Here is a 23620-nt window from a genome sequence, read left to right as displayed (position 1 = left end):
AAAAATTTTTTTTTTACCACAAATATGCATTTTAGACACAAAGGGCCATATTAAAATCTTGTTTTTGCCGACAGCAATTGAGAGCACCCAACGGAGCTATTCAAATGTAGCTTGGGTTCGGGTGCGTCTAGCTGCAGGTCCTGGAATTTCAGCTCACACCCCCTGGGGTCTTAGAAGTCACCCATTGGATCGCTTAAACAGGACTTTTTCACAGTGCAACCATTAGCTTGGTCAGGGTTAGCCACTAAGTGCACCTAAACCCAACATGAATGAGCGCATTATGTGGTGCAATATAACATAGTAATTAAGTAATTAAGGCTGAAAAAAAGACATTAGTCCATCAAGTTCAAGCCATCTAACTTGTAACTACTGACGTGAGTAAGTCATATCTAAAGGACTCCCTTAGTGGCCAAAAATGCATCAAGTTTTTATTTAAATTCATTAACAGTAGTTGCTGTAACCGCCCCCACGTCAGCATAGGAGACGGTTTACATACACATCCATATGTATTTATTTCAATGCACGCACAAGGGAAAAAACAGCTCCACATTGACCCTGTATTTCCGATTAAGATGTATGCAAACTATTTGATTTAAATTAGAATCCATAATTTGAATAAATATTAAATATGTCTCTAGTATCTTGTGAATCAAGTGTTTCCAAATAACAGTAATCTACAGATACTGTATATAAAACAAACTATTCCATAACAATTTTGCTAACTAGAGAGAACGTTCAAATAGGCCCATGAGAAGCATAATCAATTTATTATTGAAATACAGAGGAACTCCAAATGCTGCATCCAAGCAAATCAGCCACTTTTGCATTTACAAGAACATAAAATGGTAGAAAAACCATCTGCTAAACTATTATCCTGTCAAATATTTTCCAAATAAACACACTGTTTTTATCACTGCTGTGGATGTCCACACATACAGGGGCAGATGTATGAAGCAGTGATAAGGGAGGAGAAGTGAGCCTGAGGAGAAGTTGCCCATGGCAACCAATCAGCTGCTCTTTATGTTGTATAATTTTATATTTATGCAAATTATAGATGCTATTTCAGCCCTGATTGGTTGGCATTGGCAGATGCTCCACTGGAAGATGCTCCACTGGCTCACTTCTACCTTATCACTGCTTCATACATCTGTCCCACAGTATTAAAACAATACACACAAACAGTCAGGTGTAAATGTAAGTCACACATGCAGTAAACAACTATAAATATGGTGTACAGCATAACACAGGAAACAATGCACTCACGCTTTTGGAGTAAATGCATATCTGCAAACAATGGGCCTAATTCAGACATGATTGCACTGCTGCAAATTAGCAGGCCATGCCATTATCGATAGACTGTGCATGTGTACTGTCCATAGTACGCATGTGTGAGGCCATCCTGTGATCAAAGCCTGCTACTTTGTTCTTTCTAATCGCTGGCCATTCACAAGGCGACCGACATGAAGCCGGTGCATAGGGGTGGTAACCGGCCGTTTTAGGGAGTGTCACTGAAAATGCAGGCGAGTCCTGCATGTGTGACATCAGCTCCAGACACGATCAGCCTGATTGTATCGTAGCTGCTGAGTAAGTCCTGTGCTTTGCACAGCCTGCACACACCAGGAAAATCATTACATGGTGAACAGCTTGCAAATCAATTTGGAGGCGAATCCCTGATCTGGGTACTGTTCGCTAGCTGTGCTTAGCCATTTGCAGGTGGGATTTTATACTGGCGGAGCGGTGTGTAACTGATTGCACGGCTGCTGATTAGTGGAGCCCACCAATCAGGTCTGAATCAGTATTTATGTTGCATAAAATGCAATTATGTTGTATAAACACATCAAACACATGAAATACACACAAATATGTTATATTTGTTCATGAAACAAAATTTCAAAACATAAAACAAAGTTTGTATTTCAGAAACTGAATATCAATGCTAAGCAATCATTTTCTTGCACATATTTAGTGCCAGTTACAGATCACGTCCTCAGTAGTGCCAGTTACAGATCACGTCCTCAATAGTGCCATTTACAGATAGGTGCCGGATGGCTAACAGACTGTCGGGATTTCGACAGGCATTACACCGACGTTGTTATCCCGACTATTAAAACTCCGACACTCGGGGTCTAGATGGCTACCGGCTATTCTCCCTCGTGGGGGTCCAGGACCCCCATAGACTGTGTCCGCAGCGTGGTGAGTGCAGCAAGCCGCAAGGGGCTTCGTTGCACTCCCCCCGCTGTCTGAGTCCGGGCAGTCGGGATCTCATACCACACCCGTACAGATCCCGTCCCCAGTAGGGCCAGTTACAGATCCCGTCCCCAGTAGGGCCAGTTACAGATCCCGTCCCCAGTAGGGCCAGTTACAGATCACGTCCCCAGTAGGGCCAGTTACAGATCACGTCCCCAGTAGGGCCAGTTACAGATCACGTCCCCAGTAGTGCTTTTAGCAAAAAAATACGTTCCGGGAACTATGGTTTTTGGGAACAATTTTGATAACAGATAAGGGATACTCAACCTGTATAATATTTTTTCTATTATTTACTTACCGATATAGATACACAGGTTAAGTATCACTTACCTAAAATGCTCAGGACCAGAAGCATCTTGGATAACGGATTATTCCGTATTTTGGAACATTTTTATATTTTAATGATGTATCTTGGGGTATCTTGCATTGTGCTGCATAAACACTAAAACACATGAAATACAAACCAATCTATTTTATTTGTGCATGAAACCAGGTTTCTAAACATAAAACAAAATGTGTGTACAATCTCATGCACTGAATGTGAATGCAAATCAATAATTTTCTTACACATATTTAGTGCCCCCAGTAGTGCCAGCTAACATATCGCGCCCCCAGTAGTGCCAGCTAACATATCGCGCCCCCAGTAGTGCCAGCTAACATATCGCGCCCCCAGTAGTGCTTTTAGCAACAAATAAAAGGGGTTTTTTTGAATAATTTGGATAACGAATATCTGGATAAGGGATACTCAACCAGTACTTAGTTGATGCTAATTGTGCGAGATTTTAAATTAGTTTCTGTAACAAAAATGAGAATAAAGGAATGAGACATTTACCCTGGTACCAATCACAACAGTATTCCATCTACAAACCTGCAGGAATCAGTAAAATAATGAAGCATGGGCAGGCCCCCATCACCAGACGAAGCAGAGCACAGGGATGGGCTCCTTTTTGGCTCCTGTCCCTGCATCTGTAGGTTGATTAATGAAACCGAAAGGACTGCATTGCATATGCGATCCAATGATAAATCTTAAGGTCCATACACACTGGGTGACTATGCTCAGCATGTATGGACAGCGATGATCGCTATAATCGCTGGGGGGGGAAAGCCGCTCAGTGCATACACACCGAGCGGCTTTCCCCCTGCCCGGCGCCATCAACTGGGGGAGGACGGCTTTGCATAGTGCAGCGCTATGCAGAGCCGTCCTCAAAGCCGCTCATCTGCTGGTATTAACCAGCAGATGAACAGCTTTCCGGGCAATGATGCGGGAGCACGCAGCAGCTCTCACCGCTCATACACACTGGGCAACTTTGAGCTGAAAGCCTCTCAAACATGCTGTTTTGAGCAACTTTCAGCTGAAATTCGCCCAGTGTGTATAGGCCTTTAGTATACTGGAGTTCATTGAGATGTTTCTCAAACCAACAGAGGCAGTTACTGGGGGGGCATTTAAAATCCCGACATGGTCAAAATACCGACATATGGAATGTACAGGTGAAACAGTCAACATGACTTTGGGTCGACAGGTCGACATGGTTTTTTTGGTACTTATGTAGTATCTGGGCTGCCGATTTCTAAATCGGGTCGGATCGGGAGATCGCATCGCATCGCATGCGACCATGCGATTCGATGCGATGCGATGCGATGCGATGACCCGATTTTTCCATAGGAATCAATGTTAAAATGGACTGAGTCCATTTTAACATGGAATTCAATGGGAAAAATGGGTCCTTTTCATACCCCTACTATCCAAGTGGGCATGGAGTTGGATATAAACCTGTGGCGAGCGTAGCGAGCCACCGAGCCCGAAGCGTGGCGAGCGAAGCGAGCCCCGCGAGGGGACGAATACCGTCCCCTCGCGGGGCTCGCTTCGCTCGCTACGCTTCGGGCTCGGTGGCTCGCTACGCTCGCCACAGGTTTATATCCAACTCCATGCCCACTTGGATAGTAGGGGTATGAAAAGGACCCATTTTTCCATAGGAATCATTTTAACATTGATTCCTATGGAAAAATCGGGTCATCGCATCCGATATCGGATGCGATATCGGATGCGATGCGATGCGATATCGCATCGCATCGCATCTGATTGTATGCCTTAACTTAAGGCATACAATCAAAAAATCGGCAGCCCAGTTACTACATAAGTACCGTTTTTTTTCACAGTTTTTTGACCCAACATGTTCCGACAGGTGGTATTTCATGCCCTACCATCCACTAGGGTGTGGCGGGAGAATAAAATAGTGTGCCGAGCGCAGCGAAGCACCATGCCTGAAGCATTGCGAGCGAAACGAGGGGCTGCGGATCACCTCCAACTGTGTCCATGTCGACTGTGTCGACATTCGTGTAAATAAAACAGTGAAAAAATCCATGTCGACCTCGCAACCTGTCCACCCAAAGTCATGTTGACAGTTTCACCTGCACATTCTATATGTCGGGATTTCATACCAAATCCATTGAATTTTAGCTCCGATCAGATGCCCATTTTTTTCTTGAAGCCTCAGTGTTTAAAGTTCTTAAAGCTAGTTAGGTCTAAATTGAAGTGGGCTAAGGACCTCCTGACGTCACAGGGGAGGAGAGGGGGAGGAGAGGGGGTGGAGCAAGGTTGAAAAAAAGGGTTCCAAATGGACCCCCGTGGGCTTGCTTCGATCACCACGTTTCAGGGACAGTGTCTCGCTCCGCTTCACTCACCACCTGGTTACTAAAGGCAAGCAATGGTGGCGTGGATAGTGAAGGTGCAAGCCCCCCGGGCCTTGCTCCTCCCCCTGGGTGTGAAAGGTCCTTTAGCCCACTACAGTTTAGAAACTACCATATGGTTACAGGCAAACTCAGACAATGCTTTTAGCTGCATTAAATGCCAATAGCGTCCGATTCACAGTCAGCAGGGGGTGCGTGGGAGTATTTAATTCCTCCCTTTCAAAAAATGTAGGGCCTGATTCAGACCTGTTCGCTAGGCTGCGTATGTACACAGCCAAGCGAACGGGTAAATCCCGGACATCACGCGAATCCCTTCAGTAGAATGCAAGGGTATGTATACACAAACACATCCCCTCGCACGCAGTAAAACGGGAGAGAAATCATTTGTTGGTCTCTGACCATCAAATGATTTCTCTCCCCTTCGGTAATAAGTCACACCGCGCTTAAAGGGGGCGGGTGCTGACGTCATGTGACATCACCCGCCAGCCCAGAGCAGACATTGGCACGCCTGTGTTCCCAGGGGAATTCACAGTGTTTTTATGGGGATGCCACTAATACCCTGGGTGTTCCCCTGCTGCCACCGGCATCCCTACCCTCTCTGACGAGTGTGAAACTCATGCATGCGCAGACCCCGAACATCAGGGAATGGGCCCCAATTCAGACCCAACCAAATTCCAGATAACTAAATACTCAGTGTGGCCTATATTTAAGGGGAACCAGTTTCCTGTGTAATAGTACATTGACGTTTGTGAGACTGTTCCTGATGCTAATTTTAAATGCAATATTTGTGAACTTCTGAATACTTTTACAGGAAGAAAAAAAAAAGAAAGTGCTGACCCTGATAGCTGACAATGGGGCAGATGTATTAAGCCGGGTGAAGAGATAAACTGGAGATAAAGTGGAAGGAGATAATGCACCAACCAATCAGATCCCAACTGTCATATTTCAAACACAGCTGATTGGCTGGTGCGTTATCTCTTCCATGTTATCTCCGCTTTATCTCTTCTCCAGGCTTAATACATCTGCCCCACTGACAGCTACAGTATACACCATCTTCAACGTTGTGGTGTGTAGATCATCTGCACTTCTGAAACAACGGTGCAAATGTATTAAGACTGGCGAAGAGATAAACTGGAGATAAATTGGAAAGAGATAACGCACCAGCCAATCAACTCCCAACTGTCATATTTTAAACACAGCTGATTGGCTGGTGCGTTATCTCCTTCTACTTTACCTCCAGTTTATCTCTTCTCCAGGCTTAATACATCTCAATAGAGTATAAGCATTTTATTTTCAGGACACCCCTAGAATAAAAAGTTTTTTTTAGTGATAAATGTAAAAAAAAAAAACTGTCACCCTTATGGTGATGTAGAGTTGCGTTTCTGGGCGATTCTCAAGAAAGTGAACAAAGTCCTGTGCATCACACGCTTACACATTTCTATCCTTTTAAACTGGTCTGTTAAGAAATGGTTATCTGAAAATGTAATTGCTTAGTAGCAGTGCCTTACCCTATAACGTTAGGCCCACAAAAATAGCTGTCCCTTCCATTACAGGAAATCACCCTTCTGATTGTCCACATGTTTTATGATTGGCTGCCACCAGCACTGGTTTTGGCTACGACTTTAACCATAAATAATTGTATTTGGTCCTGCACCACCTGCAAGAGCATCCCCAAGTAGGAATTATGATGTAGTGAATTGATGTTTATTGCTAAATAAACATCAATCTGCTTGTATTCTTAGACCACTAGTTAAACTTAAATGTTTGTGGATGACTTGAGATTGAGCCCAGTGTCTCCAAGCCCAAGCCTTCTGCACACTTCCAAGAGCAGTACTGATTCAGTAGGAGCAAACACCAACCAGGAGGTTTTGCAGCAACTTAACCACATTTGTACCCAGGAGTATTCGTGTCCATACATCAGCAATCACAATTAATTGCTTCTAAGATTTGTTTTCTGTGATTTTTCCCCCAGATAAATGGTTTCCCCAATGTATCCGACTTGCCCATACATTACAGATTTGTTCCAGTCATAAGATTGCATCTTCAAATCTTGAAAAGTGCCCATACATCACCTCAATCAATTATCATTTTCCTAGTCACATGGAGATTTAAATAATAGTCGGTACTAGTATTACTATCCATTCTCATTGTATTCTTGAACTACCACCACAATTTATTTATCAACAGTTTCTTATATAGCGCATACATATTCCGCAGCGTTTTACAGAGAATATTTGAACATTCACATCAGTCCCTGCCCCAGTGGAGCTTACAATCTATATTTCCTGCCCCACGTACACACATACACAGACATTCTAGGGTTACTTTTTTGGGAGCCAGTTAGCCTACCAGTTTGGATTGTTGGAGAAAACAGGAGTAAACCCATGCAAGTACAGGGAGAATATACAAACTCCGCACAGTTAGGGCCACGGTGGTAATCGAACCCATGACCTCAGTGATGTGAGGCAGTAATGCTAACCCTTACACCATCCGTACTGTTCACAATCAATCCTTTTGTAAATCCACCAAATCCCACCCTGCGAATGTCCGGCAGCCCGCCTCCCTCGCAGCACATGTTCACCCGCACAGGCTGCAAAGAGATGTTTAGCATAGACATCCATTTGTATGCCGCGGGTAACCTCCTAAATCTTTGGATGGCCGCCGACCATCCAAAGATGTGGAAGGTACACATATATAAAAGTGACTTTCATTTCACTTCCACATGCGTGTACGCTGGGTTGGATATGGCAGGGCAGCTGACATCCGGTGATGTCAGCTCCCAGCCCCCCGTACCACCGCCTCATTACCTTGATAACGCCCAGCTTTCTCATGGGAACACACATGAAACGCTGGGTAATGGGGCTGCCCAGCGCCGCCCGCCCTTCTCCGTCCCCCACTCGCCTTATAGGGTGCGTGCACCCGGCGAGCAGAATGCTTGCACGCACACTTTGTATGCACATAAACGCACCTGCGCAACATCGGTCCTCCGTGTGAATGCACGGTGGACCGAATGAATAAGAATGACCCCCTAAAGCCACTGTAATGAACAGTGATGATAACCTTGTGGTTAAATTTGGCTACCAGTCGCTTGGATTGACCACTTCTTTGGATACTGTATGTTTCTAGCACCAAAATAGCATTGGCAAAATGAACACTATGGGTAATGTCATGTGCTGTACATAAATGAACAAACTCCAAAACACTTCATGATACTAGATATGCAGACACTGTTCATAGAGCAGAAAAAGCCCTGAATTCATGCTTCCATCATTTATAACTGGAGAATCAGTCTTACATGGATACAGATAAGAAATGTCTATCAGACAAGTCGTTTCAGGGTAAAACACAGATACATAATGTAACAACGATATAGGTAATCCATAAAGCAACAAGATAATTGACCACCACAATCATTCTTACAACGGAGCCTTGGGTATAGTTTCATATCACTTGTGTAGAGTAAAAACTTCTGTGATGCCTGGAAGCAAGTCAGAATTCAGCACTACATACTTTGAAATGTATCAATTTTATCAGCAACATTTACTTCTAGAACACTGGTGTATTCTGCGCATCACAACGTTTGCTAAATTCGAATAAATAAACAAAAAAGGCCTAAAATTAAACAAGAATCCTTAAATACTCTGTGTCTGTCAACTGGTACAATTTCCACAAAAATTTGGAAACTTCAAGCTGTGTATTGTTCTTGCTGTTAATGATCTAGTGACTCTTTATTTTAGATAAAAGGCTTTCTGTCACTAGGAATAGTTCAAAAACCTGAAGTCACTGCAATAATAATGATGAGGCACAACACATAGGATTTCCATTATCTCACACACTATTCCAACAACTGTGTAATGATTGTCGGAATCTTGACTGCCGGTCAGTCACCCCAGCAACAGGTTAGACTGGACAGTGCAGACCAAGACCAGCACTGTGGGCAGTGCAGACCAAGACCAGCACTGTGGGCAGTGCAGACCAAGACCAGCACTGTGGGCAGTGCAGACCAAGACCAGCACTGTGGGCAGTGCAGACCAAGACCAGCACTGTGGGCAGTGCAGACCAAGACCAGCACTGTGGACAGTGCAGACCAAGACCAGCACTGTGGACAGTGCAGACCAAGACCAGCACTGTGGACAGTGCAGACCAAGACCAGCACTGTGGACAGTGCAGACCAAGACCAGCACTGTGGACAGTGCAGACCAAGACCAGCACGGTGGACAGTGCAGACCAAGACCAGCACTGTGGACAGTGCAGACCAAGACCAGCACGGTGGACAGTGCAGACCAAGACCAGCACTGTGGACAGTGCAGACCAAGACCAGCACTGTGGACAGTGCAGACCAAGACCAGCACTATGGACAGTGCAGACCAAGACCAGCACTATGGACCTTCTTGGGTTGTTCCATGCACACAATGGAATTGCACAGATCAGCCTGTGGCAGCACTTCAATGAGTTCATCCTATAAGCAGATCACTGGGCATTAGACAGAATAATGCACTAGGGATGGGTATCTCTATAGTTCTGTACATTGCTGGACTATTACCATGTTGGTTCAGCAATAGCTGATTTATGGAATGGTACTCCAGCTGTGCCCAGTTATGCCACGGTACCCGTGGGCAGGTACCATCATGGCCACATACAGTAACTAGTGTGGCCACAAGCACAGACATGCAGCCTGCACACCACCGGCTGGGCATGGAAAGGTGTCTGGGAAGAACAGAAGGCTTATCCCCTCCCCCTGGATGCATCTTACCGAGCTTTCCCCGGGAGTCCTCCAGCTTCTGGATCTGGTTCTCCAGGAAGAGCATCGCGACCCCGAAGGTCAGCACCGCCAACAGCTGCAACTTGGGCGGCATCATAATCCTTAGGAGCCCCATCAACCTAGTCTATCGCGACATAACGTGGTCATCGGGGGTGGGGGGAGTGAGGAAGAGCACTGCCCGCAGCGCACAGGCACAACCGCGGAGTCGCGGTGAGTGGAGGAGGACAGTACCGCGATAGGATGCGGATCCAGCGTGATCCACTTGCAGGGCGCACTGACACACTGACTACCCGCCGCTCCTCCAGCTCTAGCCGCAGCACCAGCGCCGGCCCATTGCGCCTTACGTCACATCGACACACCCCCTACGTGTGACGCGCACCCTTCCTCCGTGCGATGAGTTACCAGGCAACCAGACTCCGCCAATCCCTGAGATACGATTGGTTACTGCCCCGTCCCTACCTATGCGTGAGCTGAGGGCCTGACTGGGGGAGATTTAGCTGTCCTCTGATTGCCTGAAAAGAATGCATGGGTTGAAAGTTAAAATAAACGCTGATCTTTTTAAGAAAATCATAGCATATTGGTATTCGTACTCGTCAGCTGTGTAGCTGTATGCATAGTACAAAATGCAAGCGCTGTAAGGGGTTATAAATACAGCTGTCCGGCGTGTATTATATCGCAGGCAGTAGGATAGTCAGCCGCTGGGGTCCTCATCGTCACAAGTCAGTCACACAGTCAAGTGCCGTGCCGGCTGGTAAAATGGTGGCGGAGAGGATGTTGCTGTGGATTGTCGCTGCGCTGCAGGCGGTAAGAGAGACTAGGGCTTAGCAGTGCTTGGGTTGACCGGGCGTCCTCGTTATTAGTGCTGCCGGGGGGAAGCCGTGAGACCGGGGAGGTGCTGAGTCCCTTAATATGTCTCTTTACGCTGTGGGTGACGTGGCTCTAGCTTGTTTCCTGTTGGCTGATGATTGTATCCTACTGTTCTCGCAGCCGTGTGCTCAGAACTGTGTGTATCTGACTGACATAGTAGTCCAAGAACTGTAAGCAGCATCAGCCTGGGAAGAGTATAGAGAGTGGTTCACAGGCATACACTACTAGCTATATACCACATTTGGTGATGGTGGCAGTACAGGTTGTTGTTATATATCAGCGGCTGTTTGCTGGGGTGGAATAAGTCACTTACTATAGTTGTTTACACTCCATTGCACAAAGTTTACCTTCTTAAGTTCTGAAAGCAGACCGGCTACTGACACAAATACCTGTGGCAGCACACACAGGTAAGTACATGGGTGTGGTATAGGGTTTTGACAGTCGAGATCCCGACAGTCATTAGCCTGAAGTCGGGATCGAGACTGGCTGGACTCCGACAGCATGACAGCATGGCGAACTCACCAAAGCCCCTATTCTATTCTCCCTCTATGGGGGGCCCTGTTTCTAATCTGATCGGTCCCCCACATGTCTGCATGGGGGACCAATGTTGAAGCACTGCACACGTTCACTTATGCACAGTGCTTCTGTGTGGGCACCTTTGGAGACTAGCATAGTCACTGTGGCGCTCACATAGCAAGCCAACCAGAATGACCACCACTTTCTGTGACTTTTTGTTCTATGATTGGGACGATTATTCTGCTAGACCAGGAAGGTCCCAATATCAGCGCTACTCTTTATTTTTGAAAAATTTATGGATTGGAAAGAACGGGTTTACCCCCACACTGGCGCAAATATTACTTTGATTATATAATTTTTTGTTTGTCAGTCATCCGCAGAACACCCCAAAAAATTTTTTCATACACACTACAATAAATTAGGCCGCCGATTACAAATTATTGACAAATTAGCCCAATAATTGTATAGTGTGCGCACTTAGCTTTTCTTAGCTTCTAGGTACAACTTGGCTCAGTGCCTTTTAAAATCTCAGTAGCAAAAGAGGTGTAGCATTTGGCACACAGTAACCAGTCAAATATTATCTAGCAAAAATCCTGGCAGGAACTCTTAATTGTGCACACAGGAGCTGCTATGAGGATACAGACAAGAAAAGGTCACCCTAACTGTATGTAACAATATACACAAAACAAAAGGTTCTCAACTGTTACCAAACAGCGCTCAAACTACAATTGTTTTCAAATTGGCTGTTCAATTTAATATCAGGAAAATACACACAATGATTTTTCGCTATTTCACCTTTGTTTTTTAATTTGGCCAATTCAATTTAGATGGCTGGGGGCTAAAAACACCTGGTTTAAGTGAAACTTGTGTATTTTAACTTGAAATAGCCCGTTTTACTGGGATTTTGTTTCACCGGCAAAACAAAATCCCAGATAAGCAGCGGCATGCATGGATTATCGAGGCTAAATTAATAATTTGTATAGCAATAGCGTACTCTGTAGTATGGGGGCTAAATGCAATAAATAGACAAAAGAAATAAGGGGACGCTGCTCGCAAGTGTACAATCTTTAATGAACTAGGCATTTGATATATATTATTATATGCCACTTATTGCATATTGTTGCAATTAGCAGAGTTTCTAAACATAGAAATATGGCATATGCAAAAAATGTCTTATGTGGGTGTTAAAACTGCACTATGGCCCGATTCAGACCTGCTTGCTGGGCTGCAAGTGCTCAGAGCCCAGCAAGCAGGTACCTGCCCCTCTGCTGAAGCACCTCCTATGCATTAGCAATTCTGGTAGGGGTAATGTGCTGTCTGTTGTATAACATTTTGACTATCTTACCTCCAGCAAACTTGGACCCTATTACCTATGCTCCCTTTACTTGGGGTTTAGGGTTAAAAACAGTGATTCTAGTTAGGAAATATGTTTAATCTCCAGAGCTTTTTGATAGGGGTGGTAGATGGTATATATTTAGTTAAGTCATGAATGTAAATTTACACCAATAATAATTTACACTCAACACCAATAACCCTCTCATTACTTGTATCTCATTCTAAGCATTACAGGGGCTTAAATGCCTAAAGGTTACTCCCAAACATTATTTAGCTTTACTTTCACTAGGATTTAGGAGGGATGATTTCAATAACCCCCCCCCAAACATAAACACACACAAGCCCAGCCTTCCATACAAAACATTTAAGTCCTTCTGAGCAATATATGTGCATGCACAGATGGCGGAGCATAGTGTGCAAGTGTGTATGCCAGGTTTTTGCTACTGCTAGTTGAAGGAATAAAAATGTGTATGCTTTACAGTAGATTATGGTCATTGGTGAGCAAACTTCTGTCAAATTAAATGAAATAGATGTTAGTTAAGAGAGCAATAAATTGGCACCAATTGTGCATTATATTGTATTCTCTTAGAGGAGAGTTCGGTTGTCTTGTGCACACCCGTAACAAATGGGTGCCTTATGGAGCTATTTAATTGTTTCTTTCCAGTGGTGTGAATACCGATATATTGCTCGGTGATATATCGGCCCGTGTGTACAGGGCTTTAAGCAGCATTCTGCAAAAAGTCAGGCGATGTCCGGTACTTTGCAGGTTTTAATCTTTAATTAAGAGCCCATTACTTTTACCGATTAGAATCTGAGGTTAGGCTAGGGCTTGTCCATTATTTTTTTTTATTTTTTTTTTTTAGATCTAGGAGCCAGACAAACTAGCTCAAACCAAACCCCCCAACCCCCCCCCCCCCCCCCCACACAAAAAAAAACTGAAAAAAGTAAATCACTATAAAATGGAACAAGCATAAACAATAATGGCTACTACTGATACCCCTTTCATACTGACAAATGTTTCCCAAGTTATTGCACGTGAACGCGCAACAACCTGGGAAACTGTTCAGTGTGAAAGGTTCCCAAACTATTATCCTGGGACCAGCTTTCCGGCATTTCAACCCCGGTCTTGACGAAGGTTGGATCTGGAACACTTGCGGGTCCAAGGGCAGTGTGAACGGGTAACCCAGGTCGTTGCCATCTAGGTCCCGTGCATTGCACTGTAAAGGCGCCGCTGGGAGATGCTGTCATCTCCTGGCTCCACCGCCTGATTAAGTCGCCTACCTGGCTTTATGCCCTGTCGGGCGGCTAGTGTGAAAGCGCTTGCAAGCCGAATTTTGTACCTGGGTTGCAAGCCCTTTCCAGTGTGAAAGGGCTATGACTAGCCTATTTGTGTCTATGTACGTGGTGTGTTCCTTAGGAATTGAAGTACTACCTGTTTACAGACATGTCAGGATTGAAATCTTCTGTAGATGGTCCGTTCATGTGGATCAGATTCTTCTAAACTTTCATCTTGCAGTGATGAATTTAGCTTGTTTTTAATGACATTCCACAGACTGAATCCTCTCACAGAACAACGTGGAAACTGGCAATACAGAGACCATGCATGAAAACCTTCCCATAATCGGAAATCTGTCTGCATTAGTCAGTGATAACTGCAGGTCACTCAGTTTTTTTCCCAAGAACTTTGAATTCATACCACGTAGATCTGTTTCACAGAAACCACCTTTATCTGTTGACAGTAATGCTTTAAAATGAAGTGTTCATTTTGTTATTTCAAGAAAACCATAACTTTCCAAGGTGCTTTCATTTGGCCAAATGAATGTACCGAAAATTGTTGTCCACTTCTTAATTTCTCGCATGGTGAGAAATCTCAAGTATTTAATGGCATTTTTAATTAAATTAAGTTCTATTTGTCAGAAGATGCTGCTTCATTACTTACACAGTGCAGCTGCACATCTTGATACTTCATACAGTTAAAGTACTAGTATGTAGACACTTTTATTCATATACTCCATTGGAAGACTTAAGTGGTACCTGTAGTAGAGATGAGATTGTGTTTTTAACCTGCATTTGTACTGTTCTGAAACCAGATTTGAAATATTTTTGTGTAACACCAGGTAGTCCAGTATAAAGTGCAGCATGTGCGCAAACTGTGATCTGTGAGCGCTTTCAACAATCCTTTGGCAACTGATGAAGCATTCATTATGTGCTGCAACACTTTCCAGATGAATGGAGACACCCTTCCAATCTGTAACAATTGCTAAGAGAGCACCCACTTTGCTTGCAACCCATCGTACGTTCTGCAAGTATTGAAACTTTCTAATCTGAAGTTCCAGGTTTTCAGCACCACTGCTGCTAATCTCCAGCAGAATGGGGAGAGGGGGGCAGATGGCACTGCTTTCAGTGCTAAATATAAGCTCTGCCCCCCACATGGTACTCTCGCCCTGGGGCCACAGAGCTAAGGTGGTAAACCAAAATATACCACAAAAATGACAGTCACTTCTCAAGCGCCAAAAAGTCCCGCAGCTGCTTGTCCTCAACCAATAGTACAACTGTATACTAGACAAGAATAAAAAAAAAAATCAAACAAGATTTCTGAGGCTTTCACACAGTGCAAGGGTCCAGCGCTGTGTGAGAGCCTTTTTTTTTTTTCTGAAAGGTGGTAAACCAGTTACCAACCTCCACAGCCACAGAGGGTACACAATGCAATCCCCCAGAAATACTTGACCATGCACAGTGCCAGTGCAAGGCACCGGAGGCCCCAGGAGGGGTGGGGGGGGGGGGGGTTGGTAACTGCGGCGGCAGGCCGGCGCGGCATTCCAGGGGACGGGGCTGCCAGGGAGGGGTTGTCAGGTGTTGTGGCAGCCGGTGTCGCTAAGCGTGGGGGGTGGGGTGATGCGGCGAGTGCCGCTAGGTAACTCCAGGGCTGGGGAGGGGGGGGCGGTGCGGCCACTGACCTCCATCTAGGGGGACCTGCTGGAAACTGATTTCTCAATATTTAATCTGGGATTCTGACTGTTGGTACGTCCCGGGCCGTTTTCTGCTCGACTATAACAATTCAATGTTCCGTCTGAGTATCTGAAAGTGGGTGTGCTGGTGAGTTGACAATCCGCGGCTGTTTCGATCAAAACAGTTCCGACTTGTGTTAAAGTCTGATCTGTTTGAATGGCAGCATTTGTGGCCAGAATTGAAGACCTCCCTATATTATAAAAACAAAAACAAAAAAAGACTTTAGTATAATTACAATGGAAATTCTATGGCTTTTTTTTTTTTTTTTAATGGATTTTCTGAAGGTGTGTTTTTTTTTTTTTTTTAATTTATTTATTTACTTTTTGTGTCACTGCCGTGACCCTCACATTGAATACGCCCCTTAGTGCGCCCTGGTCTGGAGACGTTTTTTTTATCCATGGTAGTTTAGTTAGACTGTAAACCCTACCTAGTTAGTGGGTGGTCATACCGCACCATAATAAATGTTTATAAGGTTTCAGTTGTTAATGTATGTGTGCGTTTTACTATCCATTTCGGAATTAAACTTGATGAAAAAAAAAAATATACAATACAAGGCCTTTTTCTCCCATCAAGTGCCAGCCAGGAAAATTAAATTGCATACACCAGGATTTCCTGCCTTCATTTGCAAATTTGATTAAAGCTAATTGGTTCTCACCATACATTATTTGAAATCTACTAACATGCTCATTACTGGAAAAGACAACTAATAAATGTAAACTGCAAACAAGGTGATATCCTTCTATCCAGTAATTTAATTTCATGCTTGGTGTCATTCTTTATTATTAGTGCTATAATTCTATTTGGCAATAAGTGAGTAAATGTCAAAATTTAATTAGGCTGTAAATTTGTACTGTGCACTTGTGTATTTTAAACGGGTTTACTAAATACCTTTGCGTTTATGCCCAATACATTATGGTATGAGTGAGGAAGAGAAACATACAGTTTCCCTAAATGATCTGACACGGGCATAATGTACATTGTCACATGACAGAATTTCCATACTGTACATTGTCACCGAATTTACATGCGAGCAGTTTAATTGTCCTTAATTTGCTGTGCAGACGTTTCTATCGCTCAGTCCAGGAAAAAAAAAAACTTCAATTCAGTACTTTGCTTGATTTGGCAATAAATTCTTTAATGTATGTGTGTTTAAATGTATAATGCTTGGTCTTTTAAGTATTCTGTTTCCCGTTCAGCCAAAAGGGTTTTGATTTTCAAATGTAAATAATTATAATGCCAGAAGAATTTGACCCTTCTATAGTGTTTACAGTACCTGTGAAAGGAAGTAGGGTATTTCATGTGACTTCATGATTTCTTCTTGTAGCCTCCTGAGGTTATCGACAGTCTGCCCAATAATTGGGTAATGATTTATTGTAGTTATCTTTAAGGACCAACTGTTTTCTGGTAGTTATTATCTGTGCAATCTATTGGGCAGTGTTAAATGCGGGTGCGATCCTCGCTGTTTAACCCCCGGGCTGGCCGCTCTCCGTATTCAACGTTCCGGGGGAATCCTCACTGTCACAGGACAGCGAGGATTCCCCCAAACAGCGAGGCTCGCGGCTAATGCAGGGATCCCGCTGCATTTAGCGGCAAGTCTCACTGCTCCTGCGGAAAAATACGCAGAATCGGCGTATGCGGGGGGTTGGTTGAATACTAACTGAGCGAGCGGGACAGCAAGCAGGCAGCACTGCTCACTGTCGCCGCTCGCCCCTGCATTGAATACACCCCTGTTGTGTGATTGCTTAAAATCCGCCAGACACCAGAACGACGTACACGTGATCTGCAGTATTTCAATTAGTTGTGCTTTGGATTGCATGTACTGAGCGCAGGATGTGGGGTCGAGCAGTCAACCCTCAGATCAGACGTGCTGTGTGTCTGATCCATCGGCTTCCACTAAGGTCATAAGCGGATGGTATGTGCTTTTAAAGCACATTAGATCGCTCGTTCGACCCCACTTACAACCTGCATACGGCCAGTTGTACGTAGGTCGATTAAAAATGTTTATATACATAGAATAACTTGTTTATATACTTAAAGCCACGTCAACACTGCCTCATAGCTCACACTTCAGGTATTTCATCTGTAACCTGTATATTCATGGCAATATATCCTGGCCATTGTCTGGGTAATGCCCGGTATCCCACTTTCCATTTGAATGTTAAATGCTCACTGGCTGACACTTTCACAGAATAAAGATGCACATATACTGTAGTGTCAACAACTCGTGGTGTTTGTATGTAGAATGCATCTGAAGTGGGAGGTCCCAGTGATGGCCCAGCACCTGATGAGTGGACTATATTTTAAATACGGGAAAAAATTTTTTTTTAGCAAGGGCAATTACTCAGTTTTATATATACACTGTGCTTTCTTTCAGGTGTCCACATATGGAACAGAGCTATCCTCGGAAGCATGCAGGGATCTTGGCTTCTCCAGTAATCTGTTGTGCAGCTCCTGTGACCTACTGGGGCAATTTGGTCTGAATGAGATTGATTCTTTCTGTAGACCGTGTTGCCAGGAAGAGGCAAAATTTGAATCTAGAAAGGTAAGGTTTACAGCTGCATATCTCAAATACACCCCCCCCCCCCCCCAAAAAAGAGAAATTAAAGCATTTGCATAATTGTTTACACCAGGGGTTCACAATCTTTCTTTAATCACGGCACCCTACAGTAGCAGAGATTTTTTTCATGGCACCCCTTGGCCCCCAACAAATTTAAAAAAAAAAAAAATCTAAAATTTATTGGATTGTGTTTTTATGTGATCCTTCGGTTCAGTTATGTGCTAAAGAGTTCTGTTTGTACACATATTTTATGATTGGCAGTCACCAGAACTGGTTTTGTCCATAAATACTTGACTATAAATAATTTAAATTTGGCCTTTGACCACCAACCCATGGCACCCCTGCAAGTGTCCCGAGGCACCCCAGGGAGCCACGGCGCACAGTTTGGGAACCACTTGTTTACATTGTAACTTAAGTAGCTTATTAGTACTTCAGCCAAACAATAACAGGGTTTAATTGAGTTGTCTTCCATAATAAACTGCATCCCCAAATCACGCCCAGTGCTTAGGATGCAGTTTACAGTGAGTAATGCCCAGGGTGCAATGCTGTTGCACACGATAACACCACCATAAGTCCAAAGGCACAAAGTATAGTTTCTGTTTGCACCTCAGGCAATTTAATAACTCCACACATTGTTCCCTGGAGACAAGCAACATTGTGTTCAATTAAATTGCCCCCAATAGCTGATACAGTAGGGAGCGAATTGCTTGTAAATGATAAGTGGCATACACACCAGTCGATTTCAGCCCCTTTTGTAAACATTGTGCATAGCAACTGCATTCATCTCTGAATCAGGCGATTGATTTTCAAACTTGTCCACTGATCTATATGCGTTAATGATTGCTCTTGATCTCTCCTCCTTTTTTTTTTTTTTTCCCCTCTTGTCTGGTTTTTGGATGTTCCTGACTAGACTTCTATAATTTTATGCTTGTGGTTAAATATTTTGTGGATGAGTAGTTTTGCGAGTATCCATGTACTGTGTTTTTTTTTTTTTTCCTGCTTAACTTGTCTTGATCACCACATACGGTACCTCCTTCTATCAAGTTCTCCTGATAAACTGTCCTATCCTCTCCTAGCTGCTTATCTTTTATAGTGTGTACACACATGGCTTCTGATGTTGCCGATATAGTGAACATCGGAAGCCTCAGCAAGGCATGCTCATTATGTGCTTTTTAGGGCCGATGCGCGCTCCCATGTGAGTGAACATCGGCCGTCAAATAAAGAGGGCAGCCAAGACTATATAGTGCAGATCTGCACTATATAGTCTAATTGTGCCTTACATACGCAGATAGCCCCGGCAGCCAGATTGGCTTCTCCTGGGGCTGCAGGGCTGATGTGCAGTGACCCGGGGAGATTGGGTGTGGGTGTAAGTTATCCGACGTATAGAGGGGGTCACATATACTGCTGTGTGGCCTCTGCTGTATGCATGGGGGTGCGGCGGGAGGAAGCTGTCTGTTACCCTGGGGTACTGGGGCATGCCATCACTACACACTGTGCCGTGGCCTTGGGTGTGCTAATGGCACTCAGCTGCCGCTGTGAGTCGTGTATAACGGGCACTATGAGCAGCAGCACCCTGCCATCTGTGCCCCTGACCGGCGGCACTGCATGTGCGCTCTGACTCTCCTGCACGCACTCTAGTACTGCCATGTACAGCGCTGCGGGTGTGACAGTGCAGTGCCTGCCTCGTGTGTGTCAGTGGACAGCGCATCTGGATGATTATTAAAGTAGGATGGGGCAACATTAGGATGGTGACTAATCGCCTCTCTCATTGCAGGTATCCAGCTGTCTAAACCAGGCATGTCCAACCTCCGGCCCTTCAGATGTTGTGAAACTACACATCCCAGCATGCCTTGCCATAGTATTGCGATTAGGGAATGCTAAAACTATGGCAAGGCATGCTGGGATGTGTAGTTTTCACAACAGCTGGAGGGCCGCAGGTTGGACATGCCTAGTCTAAACCATTCCTCCCAGTACTGTACACACTATCAGTCATTTTGCTTTAGTCTTGTGTAATGAATGGCTACTTTATGTTCTTTTCTAAAGTATACAGTTACACATTGTCCTAGCTAAACACACATGTCAAGATATTCTCGATGGTCTTAGTACAGTCATGATAAATAGACCATGTAATTCCTGTGGTGTTGACTAGGAGATCATTTTCGAAGTATGTTAAATCTATATTAACTGGTTTTGTGGTTCTCTTAAATTGTTGTTCTACTCAGATGATTCCATCCTCACTTTAGGCTGCGTGTCTGAGGAGGATTCCACATTTCTGTTTCTGGATTGGATTATTTTATTTTTTATTTTTTTGTGTGTGTGTTTTGGCTTAATGCATGAAGAGTGTTCATCATTAATCATATTAGATAATAGGGTACTTGTGTATTATTACTGCGCCCATCGCGTCACATCGTATACCACTAATTAAGGTATACGATGGCATGCGATGGACCCGATTTGAGCCTTTCCCCTGGATGAGTGTACAATGTTAATATCGCGTCGCATCGCATGCTATTATAATGGCATGCGATGTGGCGCGATTTCCATGTTAAATGCCCACCCAGACCCGATTTTTAATTGTATCCCCACCCTGATGGGTAACGATAATGTTAAATGCCCCCCCATTGTTAACGCCACCCCACTATCAATACCACCCCGAAGCGTGGCGAGCCCGCGAGGGGCGGCGGTACGCGTCCTCCGACTTGTTCATACCCCCACTATCCACGTCGGCGCTCTCTGCGCTCGCCATGCTTCGGGCTCGGTGGCTCGTCACACTATATAACATCAACTCCACGCCGACGTGAATAGTGGGGGTATGAAAAGGTCCGAGGGCGTGTAGCGCCGCCCCTCGAGGGCTCGCTGCGCTCGCCACGCTTCGGGTTGGCGTTGATAGTGGGGTGGTGTTAACAATGGGGGGGCATTTGACCATAGTCATTACCCATCAGGGTGGGTGTACAATCTAATATCGGGTCTGGGTGGGGGCAATTAACATAGGAATCAGGCATCTGGGTGCCTGTACAATTAAAAATCGGGTATAATCGCGTCTCATTGCATGCGATGCGATTTTGTGGTTGTACAATGTCCTGCGATGGAAATCGGGGGCGCCGTTATAATACACAAGTACTGATAATTTTTTTTTTTTGTAGTCACCCATTCAGTTAAAACTTTTGTAACAAAAAAAAAAAAAAATGATTCGGTCATCTGAGCTCCCCAAATATCATAGATCCTGTAATATTGTGAAGGAGCAGATGTATTTGCCAGATAATAGTATGATTTAGATTGCAGATGGCCGTTTTACTAATCTTTTTCGAGTCCTACATTTAAAACATTAAACCAATACACAGATATTTAGCTTAATAACCGTGTATTGTTGGTATGCACTATGTATATGAGGTAATTATAAATCCTATATATCACTGCACTTTTGACCCAAATATGTGTCATAGTCACCATGTTAGGCGACTAAAAGTCTGCTTTATAGGACACTACTGATTTCAGATACACGTGTTGGATGTGAATCAGTCTCGTGAAGCAAGACGTTCTGTGACTAAGACACACATTTGGACTAAAGTTTGAGCAAACAGAGGCACACTGGAGCTTACAAAGGTTGCCAATCCCAGTGACATTGCAGTGTGTGTGTGTGTGTATATATCTCTATCTCTGCAGCCATGTGACTAGGAAGTATCTGGTTGTACCTGGTCAAAGATGCTGTTGTGTGGAGTTTGTCTGTTCTCCCCATGCTTGCGTGGGTTTACTCCGGGTACTACGGTTTCCTCTCACAATCAAAAAATTTACTGGTAGGTTAATTGGCTTCCAACAAAAATTTACCTTAGAATGAATGTGTGTGCATGTGTTAGGGAATATAAGCCCTTATTCTGGTTCATTCACAAAGGCCCTTCTCAAATGTAAAAAACATGTACAGGGGGGGTTTGGGCAGCTTGCAGATGTAACGTGCAGAGTTAGATTTGGGTGATTTATTTTTTTTCTGTGCAGGGAAAATACTGACTTCTTTATTTTTACACTGCAATATAGATGTCACTTTGAAGTAAAACTCCCCCCAAATCTAATTCTCTCTGCACATCACATCTGCCTCCCCTGCAGTGCACATGGTTTTGTCCATTTGAGAGGGAATTTGCCTTTGCGAGTGAACCAGAGTAAGGGCTATAGATTGTAAGCTCCACTGGGGCAGGAACTGTTAATTTAGTCTATAATGCGCTGCAGTATATGTGTGCGCTATATAAATAACTGGTAATAAATAAATGTACACGCACCTCTCTACAGTACAGTATGTTTTTTTTTTTTGGTAGAGACAGTAAAATATCTTCTATGGTGCAATTTGCTACAGGCCCTGCTTTTCACAATGACAGAAAGAATTGAGCTGATATAAGCTTTGATTAACTTCTGAGCCAAAGCAATCATGTTTGTTTTAGGGAAGGAATAGTGTGTGTGTGTGTGTGTGTGTGTGCGTGCGTATGTAAAATATACTTCCAGAATAGTAAAGTTAAGGTGAGTCCATGTTTTCTACTTCAGATGCAGGATGATACTGCGGTGTAAATGGCAGGAAGAGGAGTTTGAGGTGAATGTAACTGTGCGTGAAATTGTTGCAGCACTGGATATTTTCCACATTTCAAAGTTGCTAAATATAACTACGGTTTAAAACTCTGGTGCCCCAAGTTGTGTCTGGCCATACTACATTTCAGATATGCATATATTCAGATTGTATAACATTAGCCATTTGCCCAGCAATTCACTTCTATTATATTTTATGGCCCATAACCATATTTTAGTGTTTGTGTGGCTATTAAAGCTGAACACTATTGTATGCTTTACCGTTCGCAAAACAAATAGCAGTCAACATGAATAACTTATATTCCATCTTTCACGTGGTAGTATTATTTCTTTCCGCTTTGATGCGTACAGGCAGATAACACATGAAATTGTAATAGTAAAGTGAATGCTTGCAGCATAGTGATTATTGATTTCTTCTTCTTACTTCATGGCAGCCACACAATGGGTTCATCCCTCTCTCCCCTCACAATTAGACAGGTAGTTTTTCCCTAGGACACGCCCCTCCTTCCACCAGTACATAGCCAGCACCTTCCCCCATGTCTCTAGTCTTTTTCCTGTCTCCTAGGCAGATAGACAGTGTAGTATAGGTTTTTTGTTTTTCTTACCTACTGGTAGGCGTTACGCTGCCAGTCCTGGGCAGCGTTGGGGTGGCGGTGCCTATTCCCATTAAGAGGTCTGGCCGGCGGCAGGTACCTCACTTGCGGGTGCTGGTAGGCGGAGGGAGCCCTGGCAGTTTTTTTTCTCAGTTTAAATCACCGCCGGCAGACAGAAGCAGGTGTCTGCGCGGCGTGTGCTGGGCTCCCTGCGTGCGGGTCATCAGGCGTTTAGGCGCGCTGCTCTGACCTAAGCACGCTGTCTCCGCTCAGTGCTGAGACGCAAGCGTGCGGTCCACGGGGCAGGAAGTCAGGCGGGCGTGCGTTCCAAGCGTCGGGATGACGCGCACGCTGCCTGACGCTGCCGGAAGGCGGAAGCAGCCTTCTTAACGCGCCTGGTCGGTGTTACAGGCGCTTCCTCGTGCTAGCTACGCTGTATGCAAAGCCCTGTGGTAACCGGTGACATGGAGGAAGAAGCCT

General features: G+C 44.4%; 2 protein-coding genes across 2 annotated transcripts in view; one reads left to right on the top strand and one right to left on the bottom strand.

Moving 5' to 3' along the window:
- Positions 1-10046, bottom strand: part of HS2ST1 (heparan sulfate 2-O-sulfotransferase 1) — a 130504-nt gene extending 120458 nt beyond the window's left edge. The window contains exon 1 of the mRNA XM_083157149.1: positions 9689-10046. Coding sequence (XP_083013275.1) covers positions 9689-9812 — 124 coding nt within the window. The 5' untranslated portion in view covers positions 9813-10046. The remainder of the gene's footprint in view (positions 1-9688) is intronic.
- A 299-nt stretch (positions 10047-10345) lies between these two features.
- SELENOF (selenoprotein F) overlaps positions 10346-23620 on the top strand; it is a 34350-nt gene continuing 21075 nt past the window's right edge. The window contains exons 1-2 of the mRNA XM_083157150.1: positions 10346-10501; positions 17799-17966. Of these exons, the coding sequence (XP_083013276.1) occupies positions 10454-10501; positions 17799-17966 (216 nt within the window). The 5' untranslated portion in view covers positions 10346-10453. The remainder of the gene's footprint in view (positions 10502-17798; positions 17967-23620) is intronic.

The sequence above is a fragment of the Crinia signifera genome, chromosome 8 (genome assembly GCF_055691185.1).
Source record: "Crinia signifera chromosome 8, ASM5569118v1, whole genome shotgun sequence".
NCBI lineage: Eukaryota > Metazoa > Chordata > Amphibia > Anura > Myobatrachidae > Crinia > Crinia signifera.
Note: the sequence above shows the minus strand (reverse complement) of the source record. Positions and strands in the feature narration are given on the sequence as shown.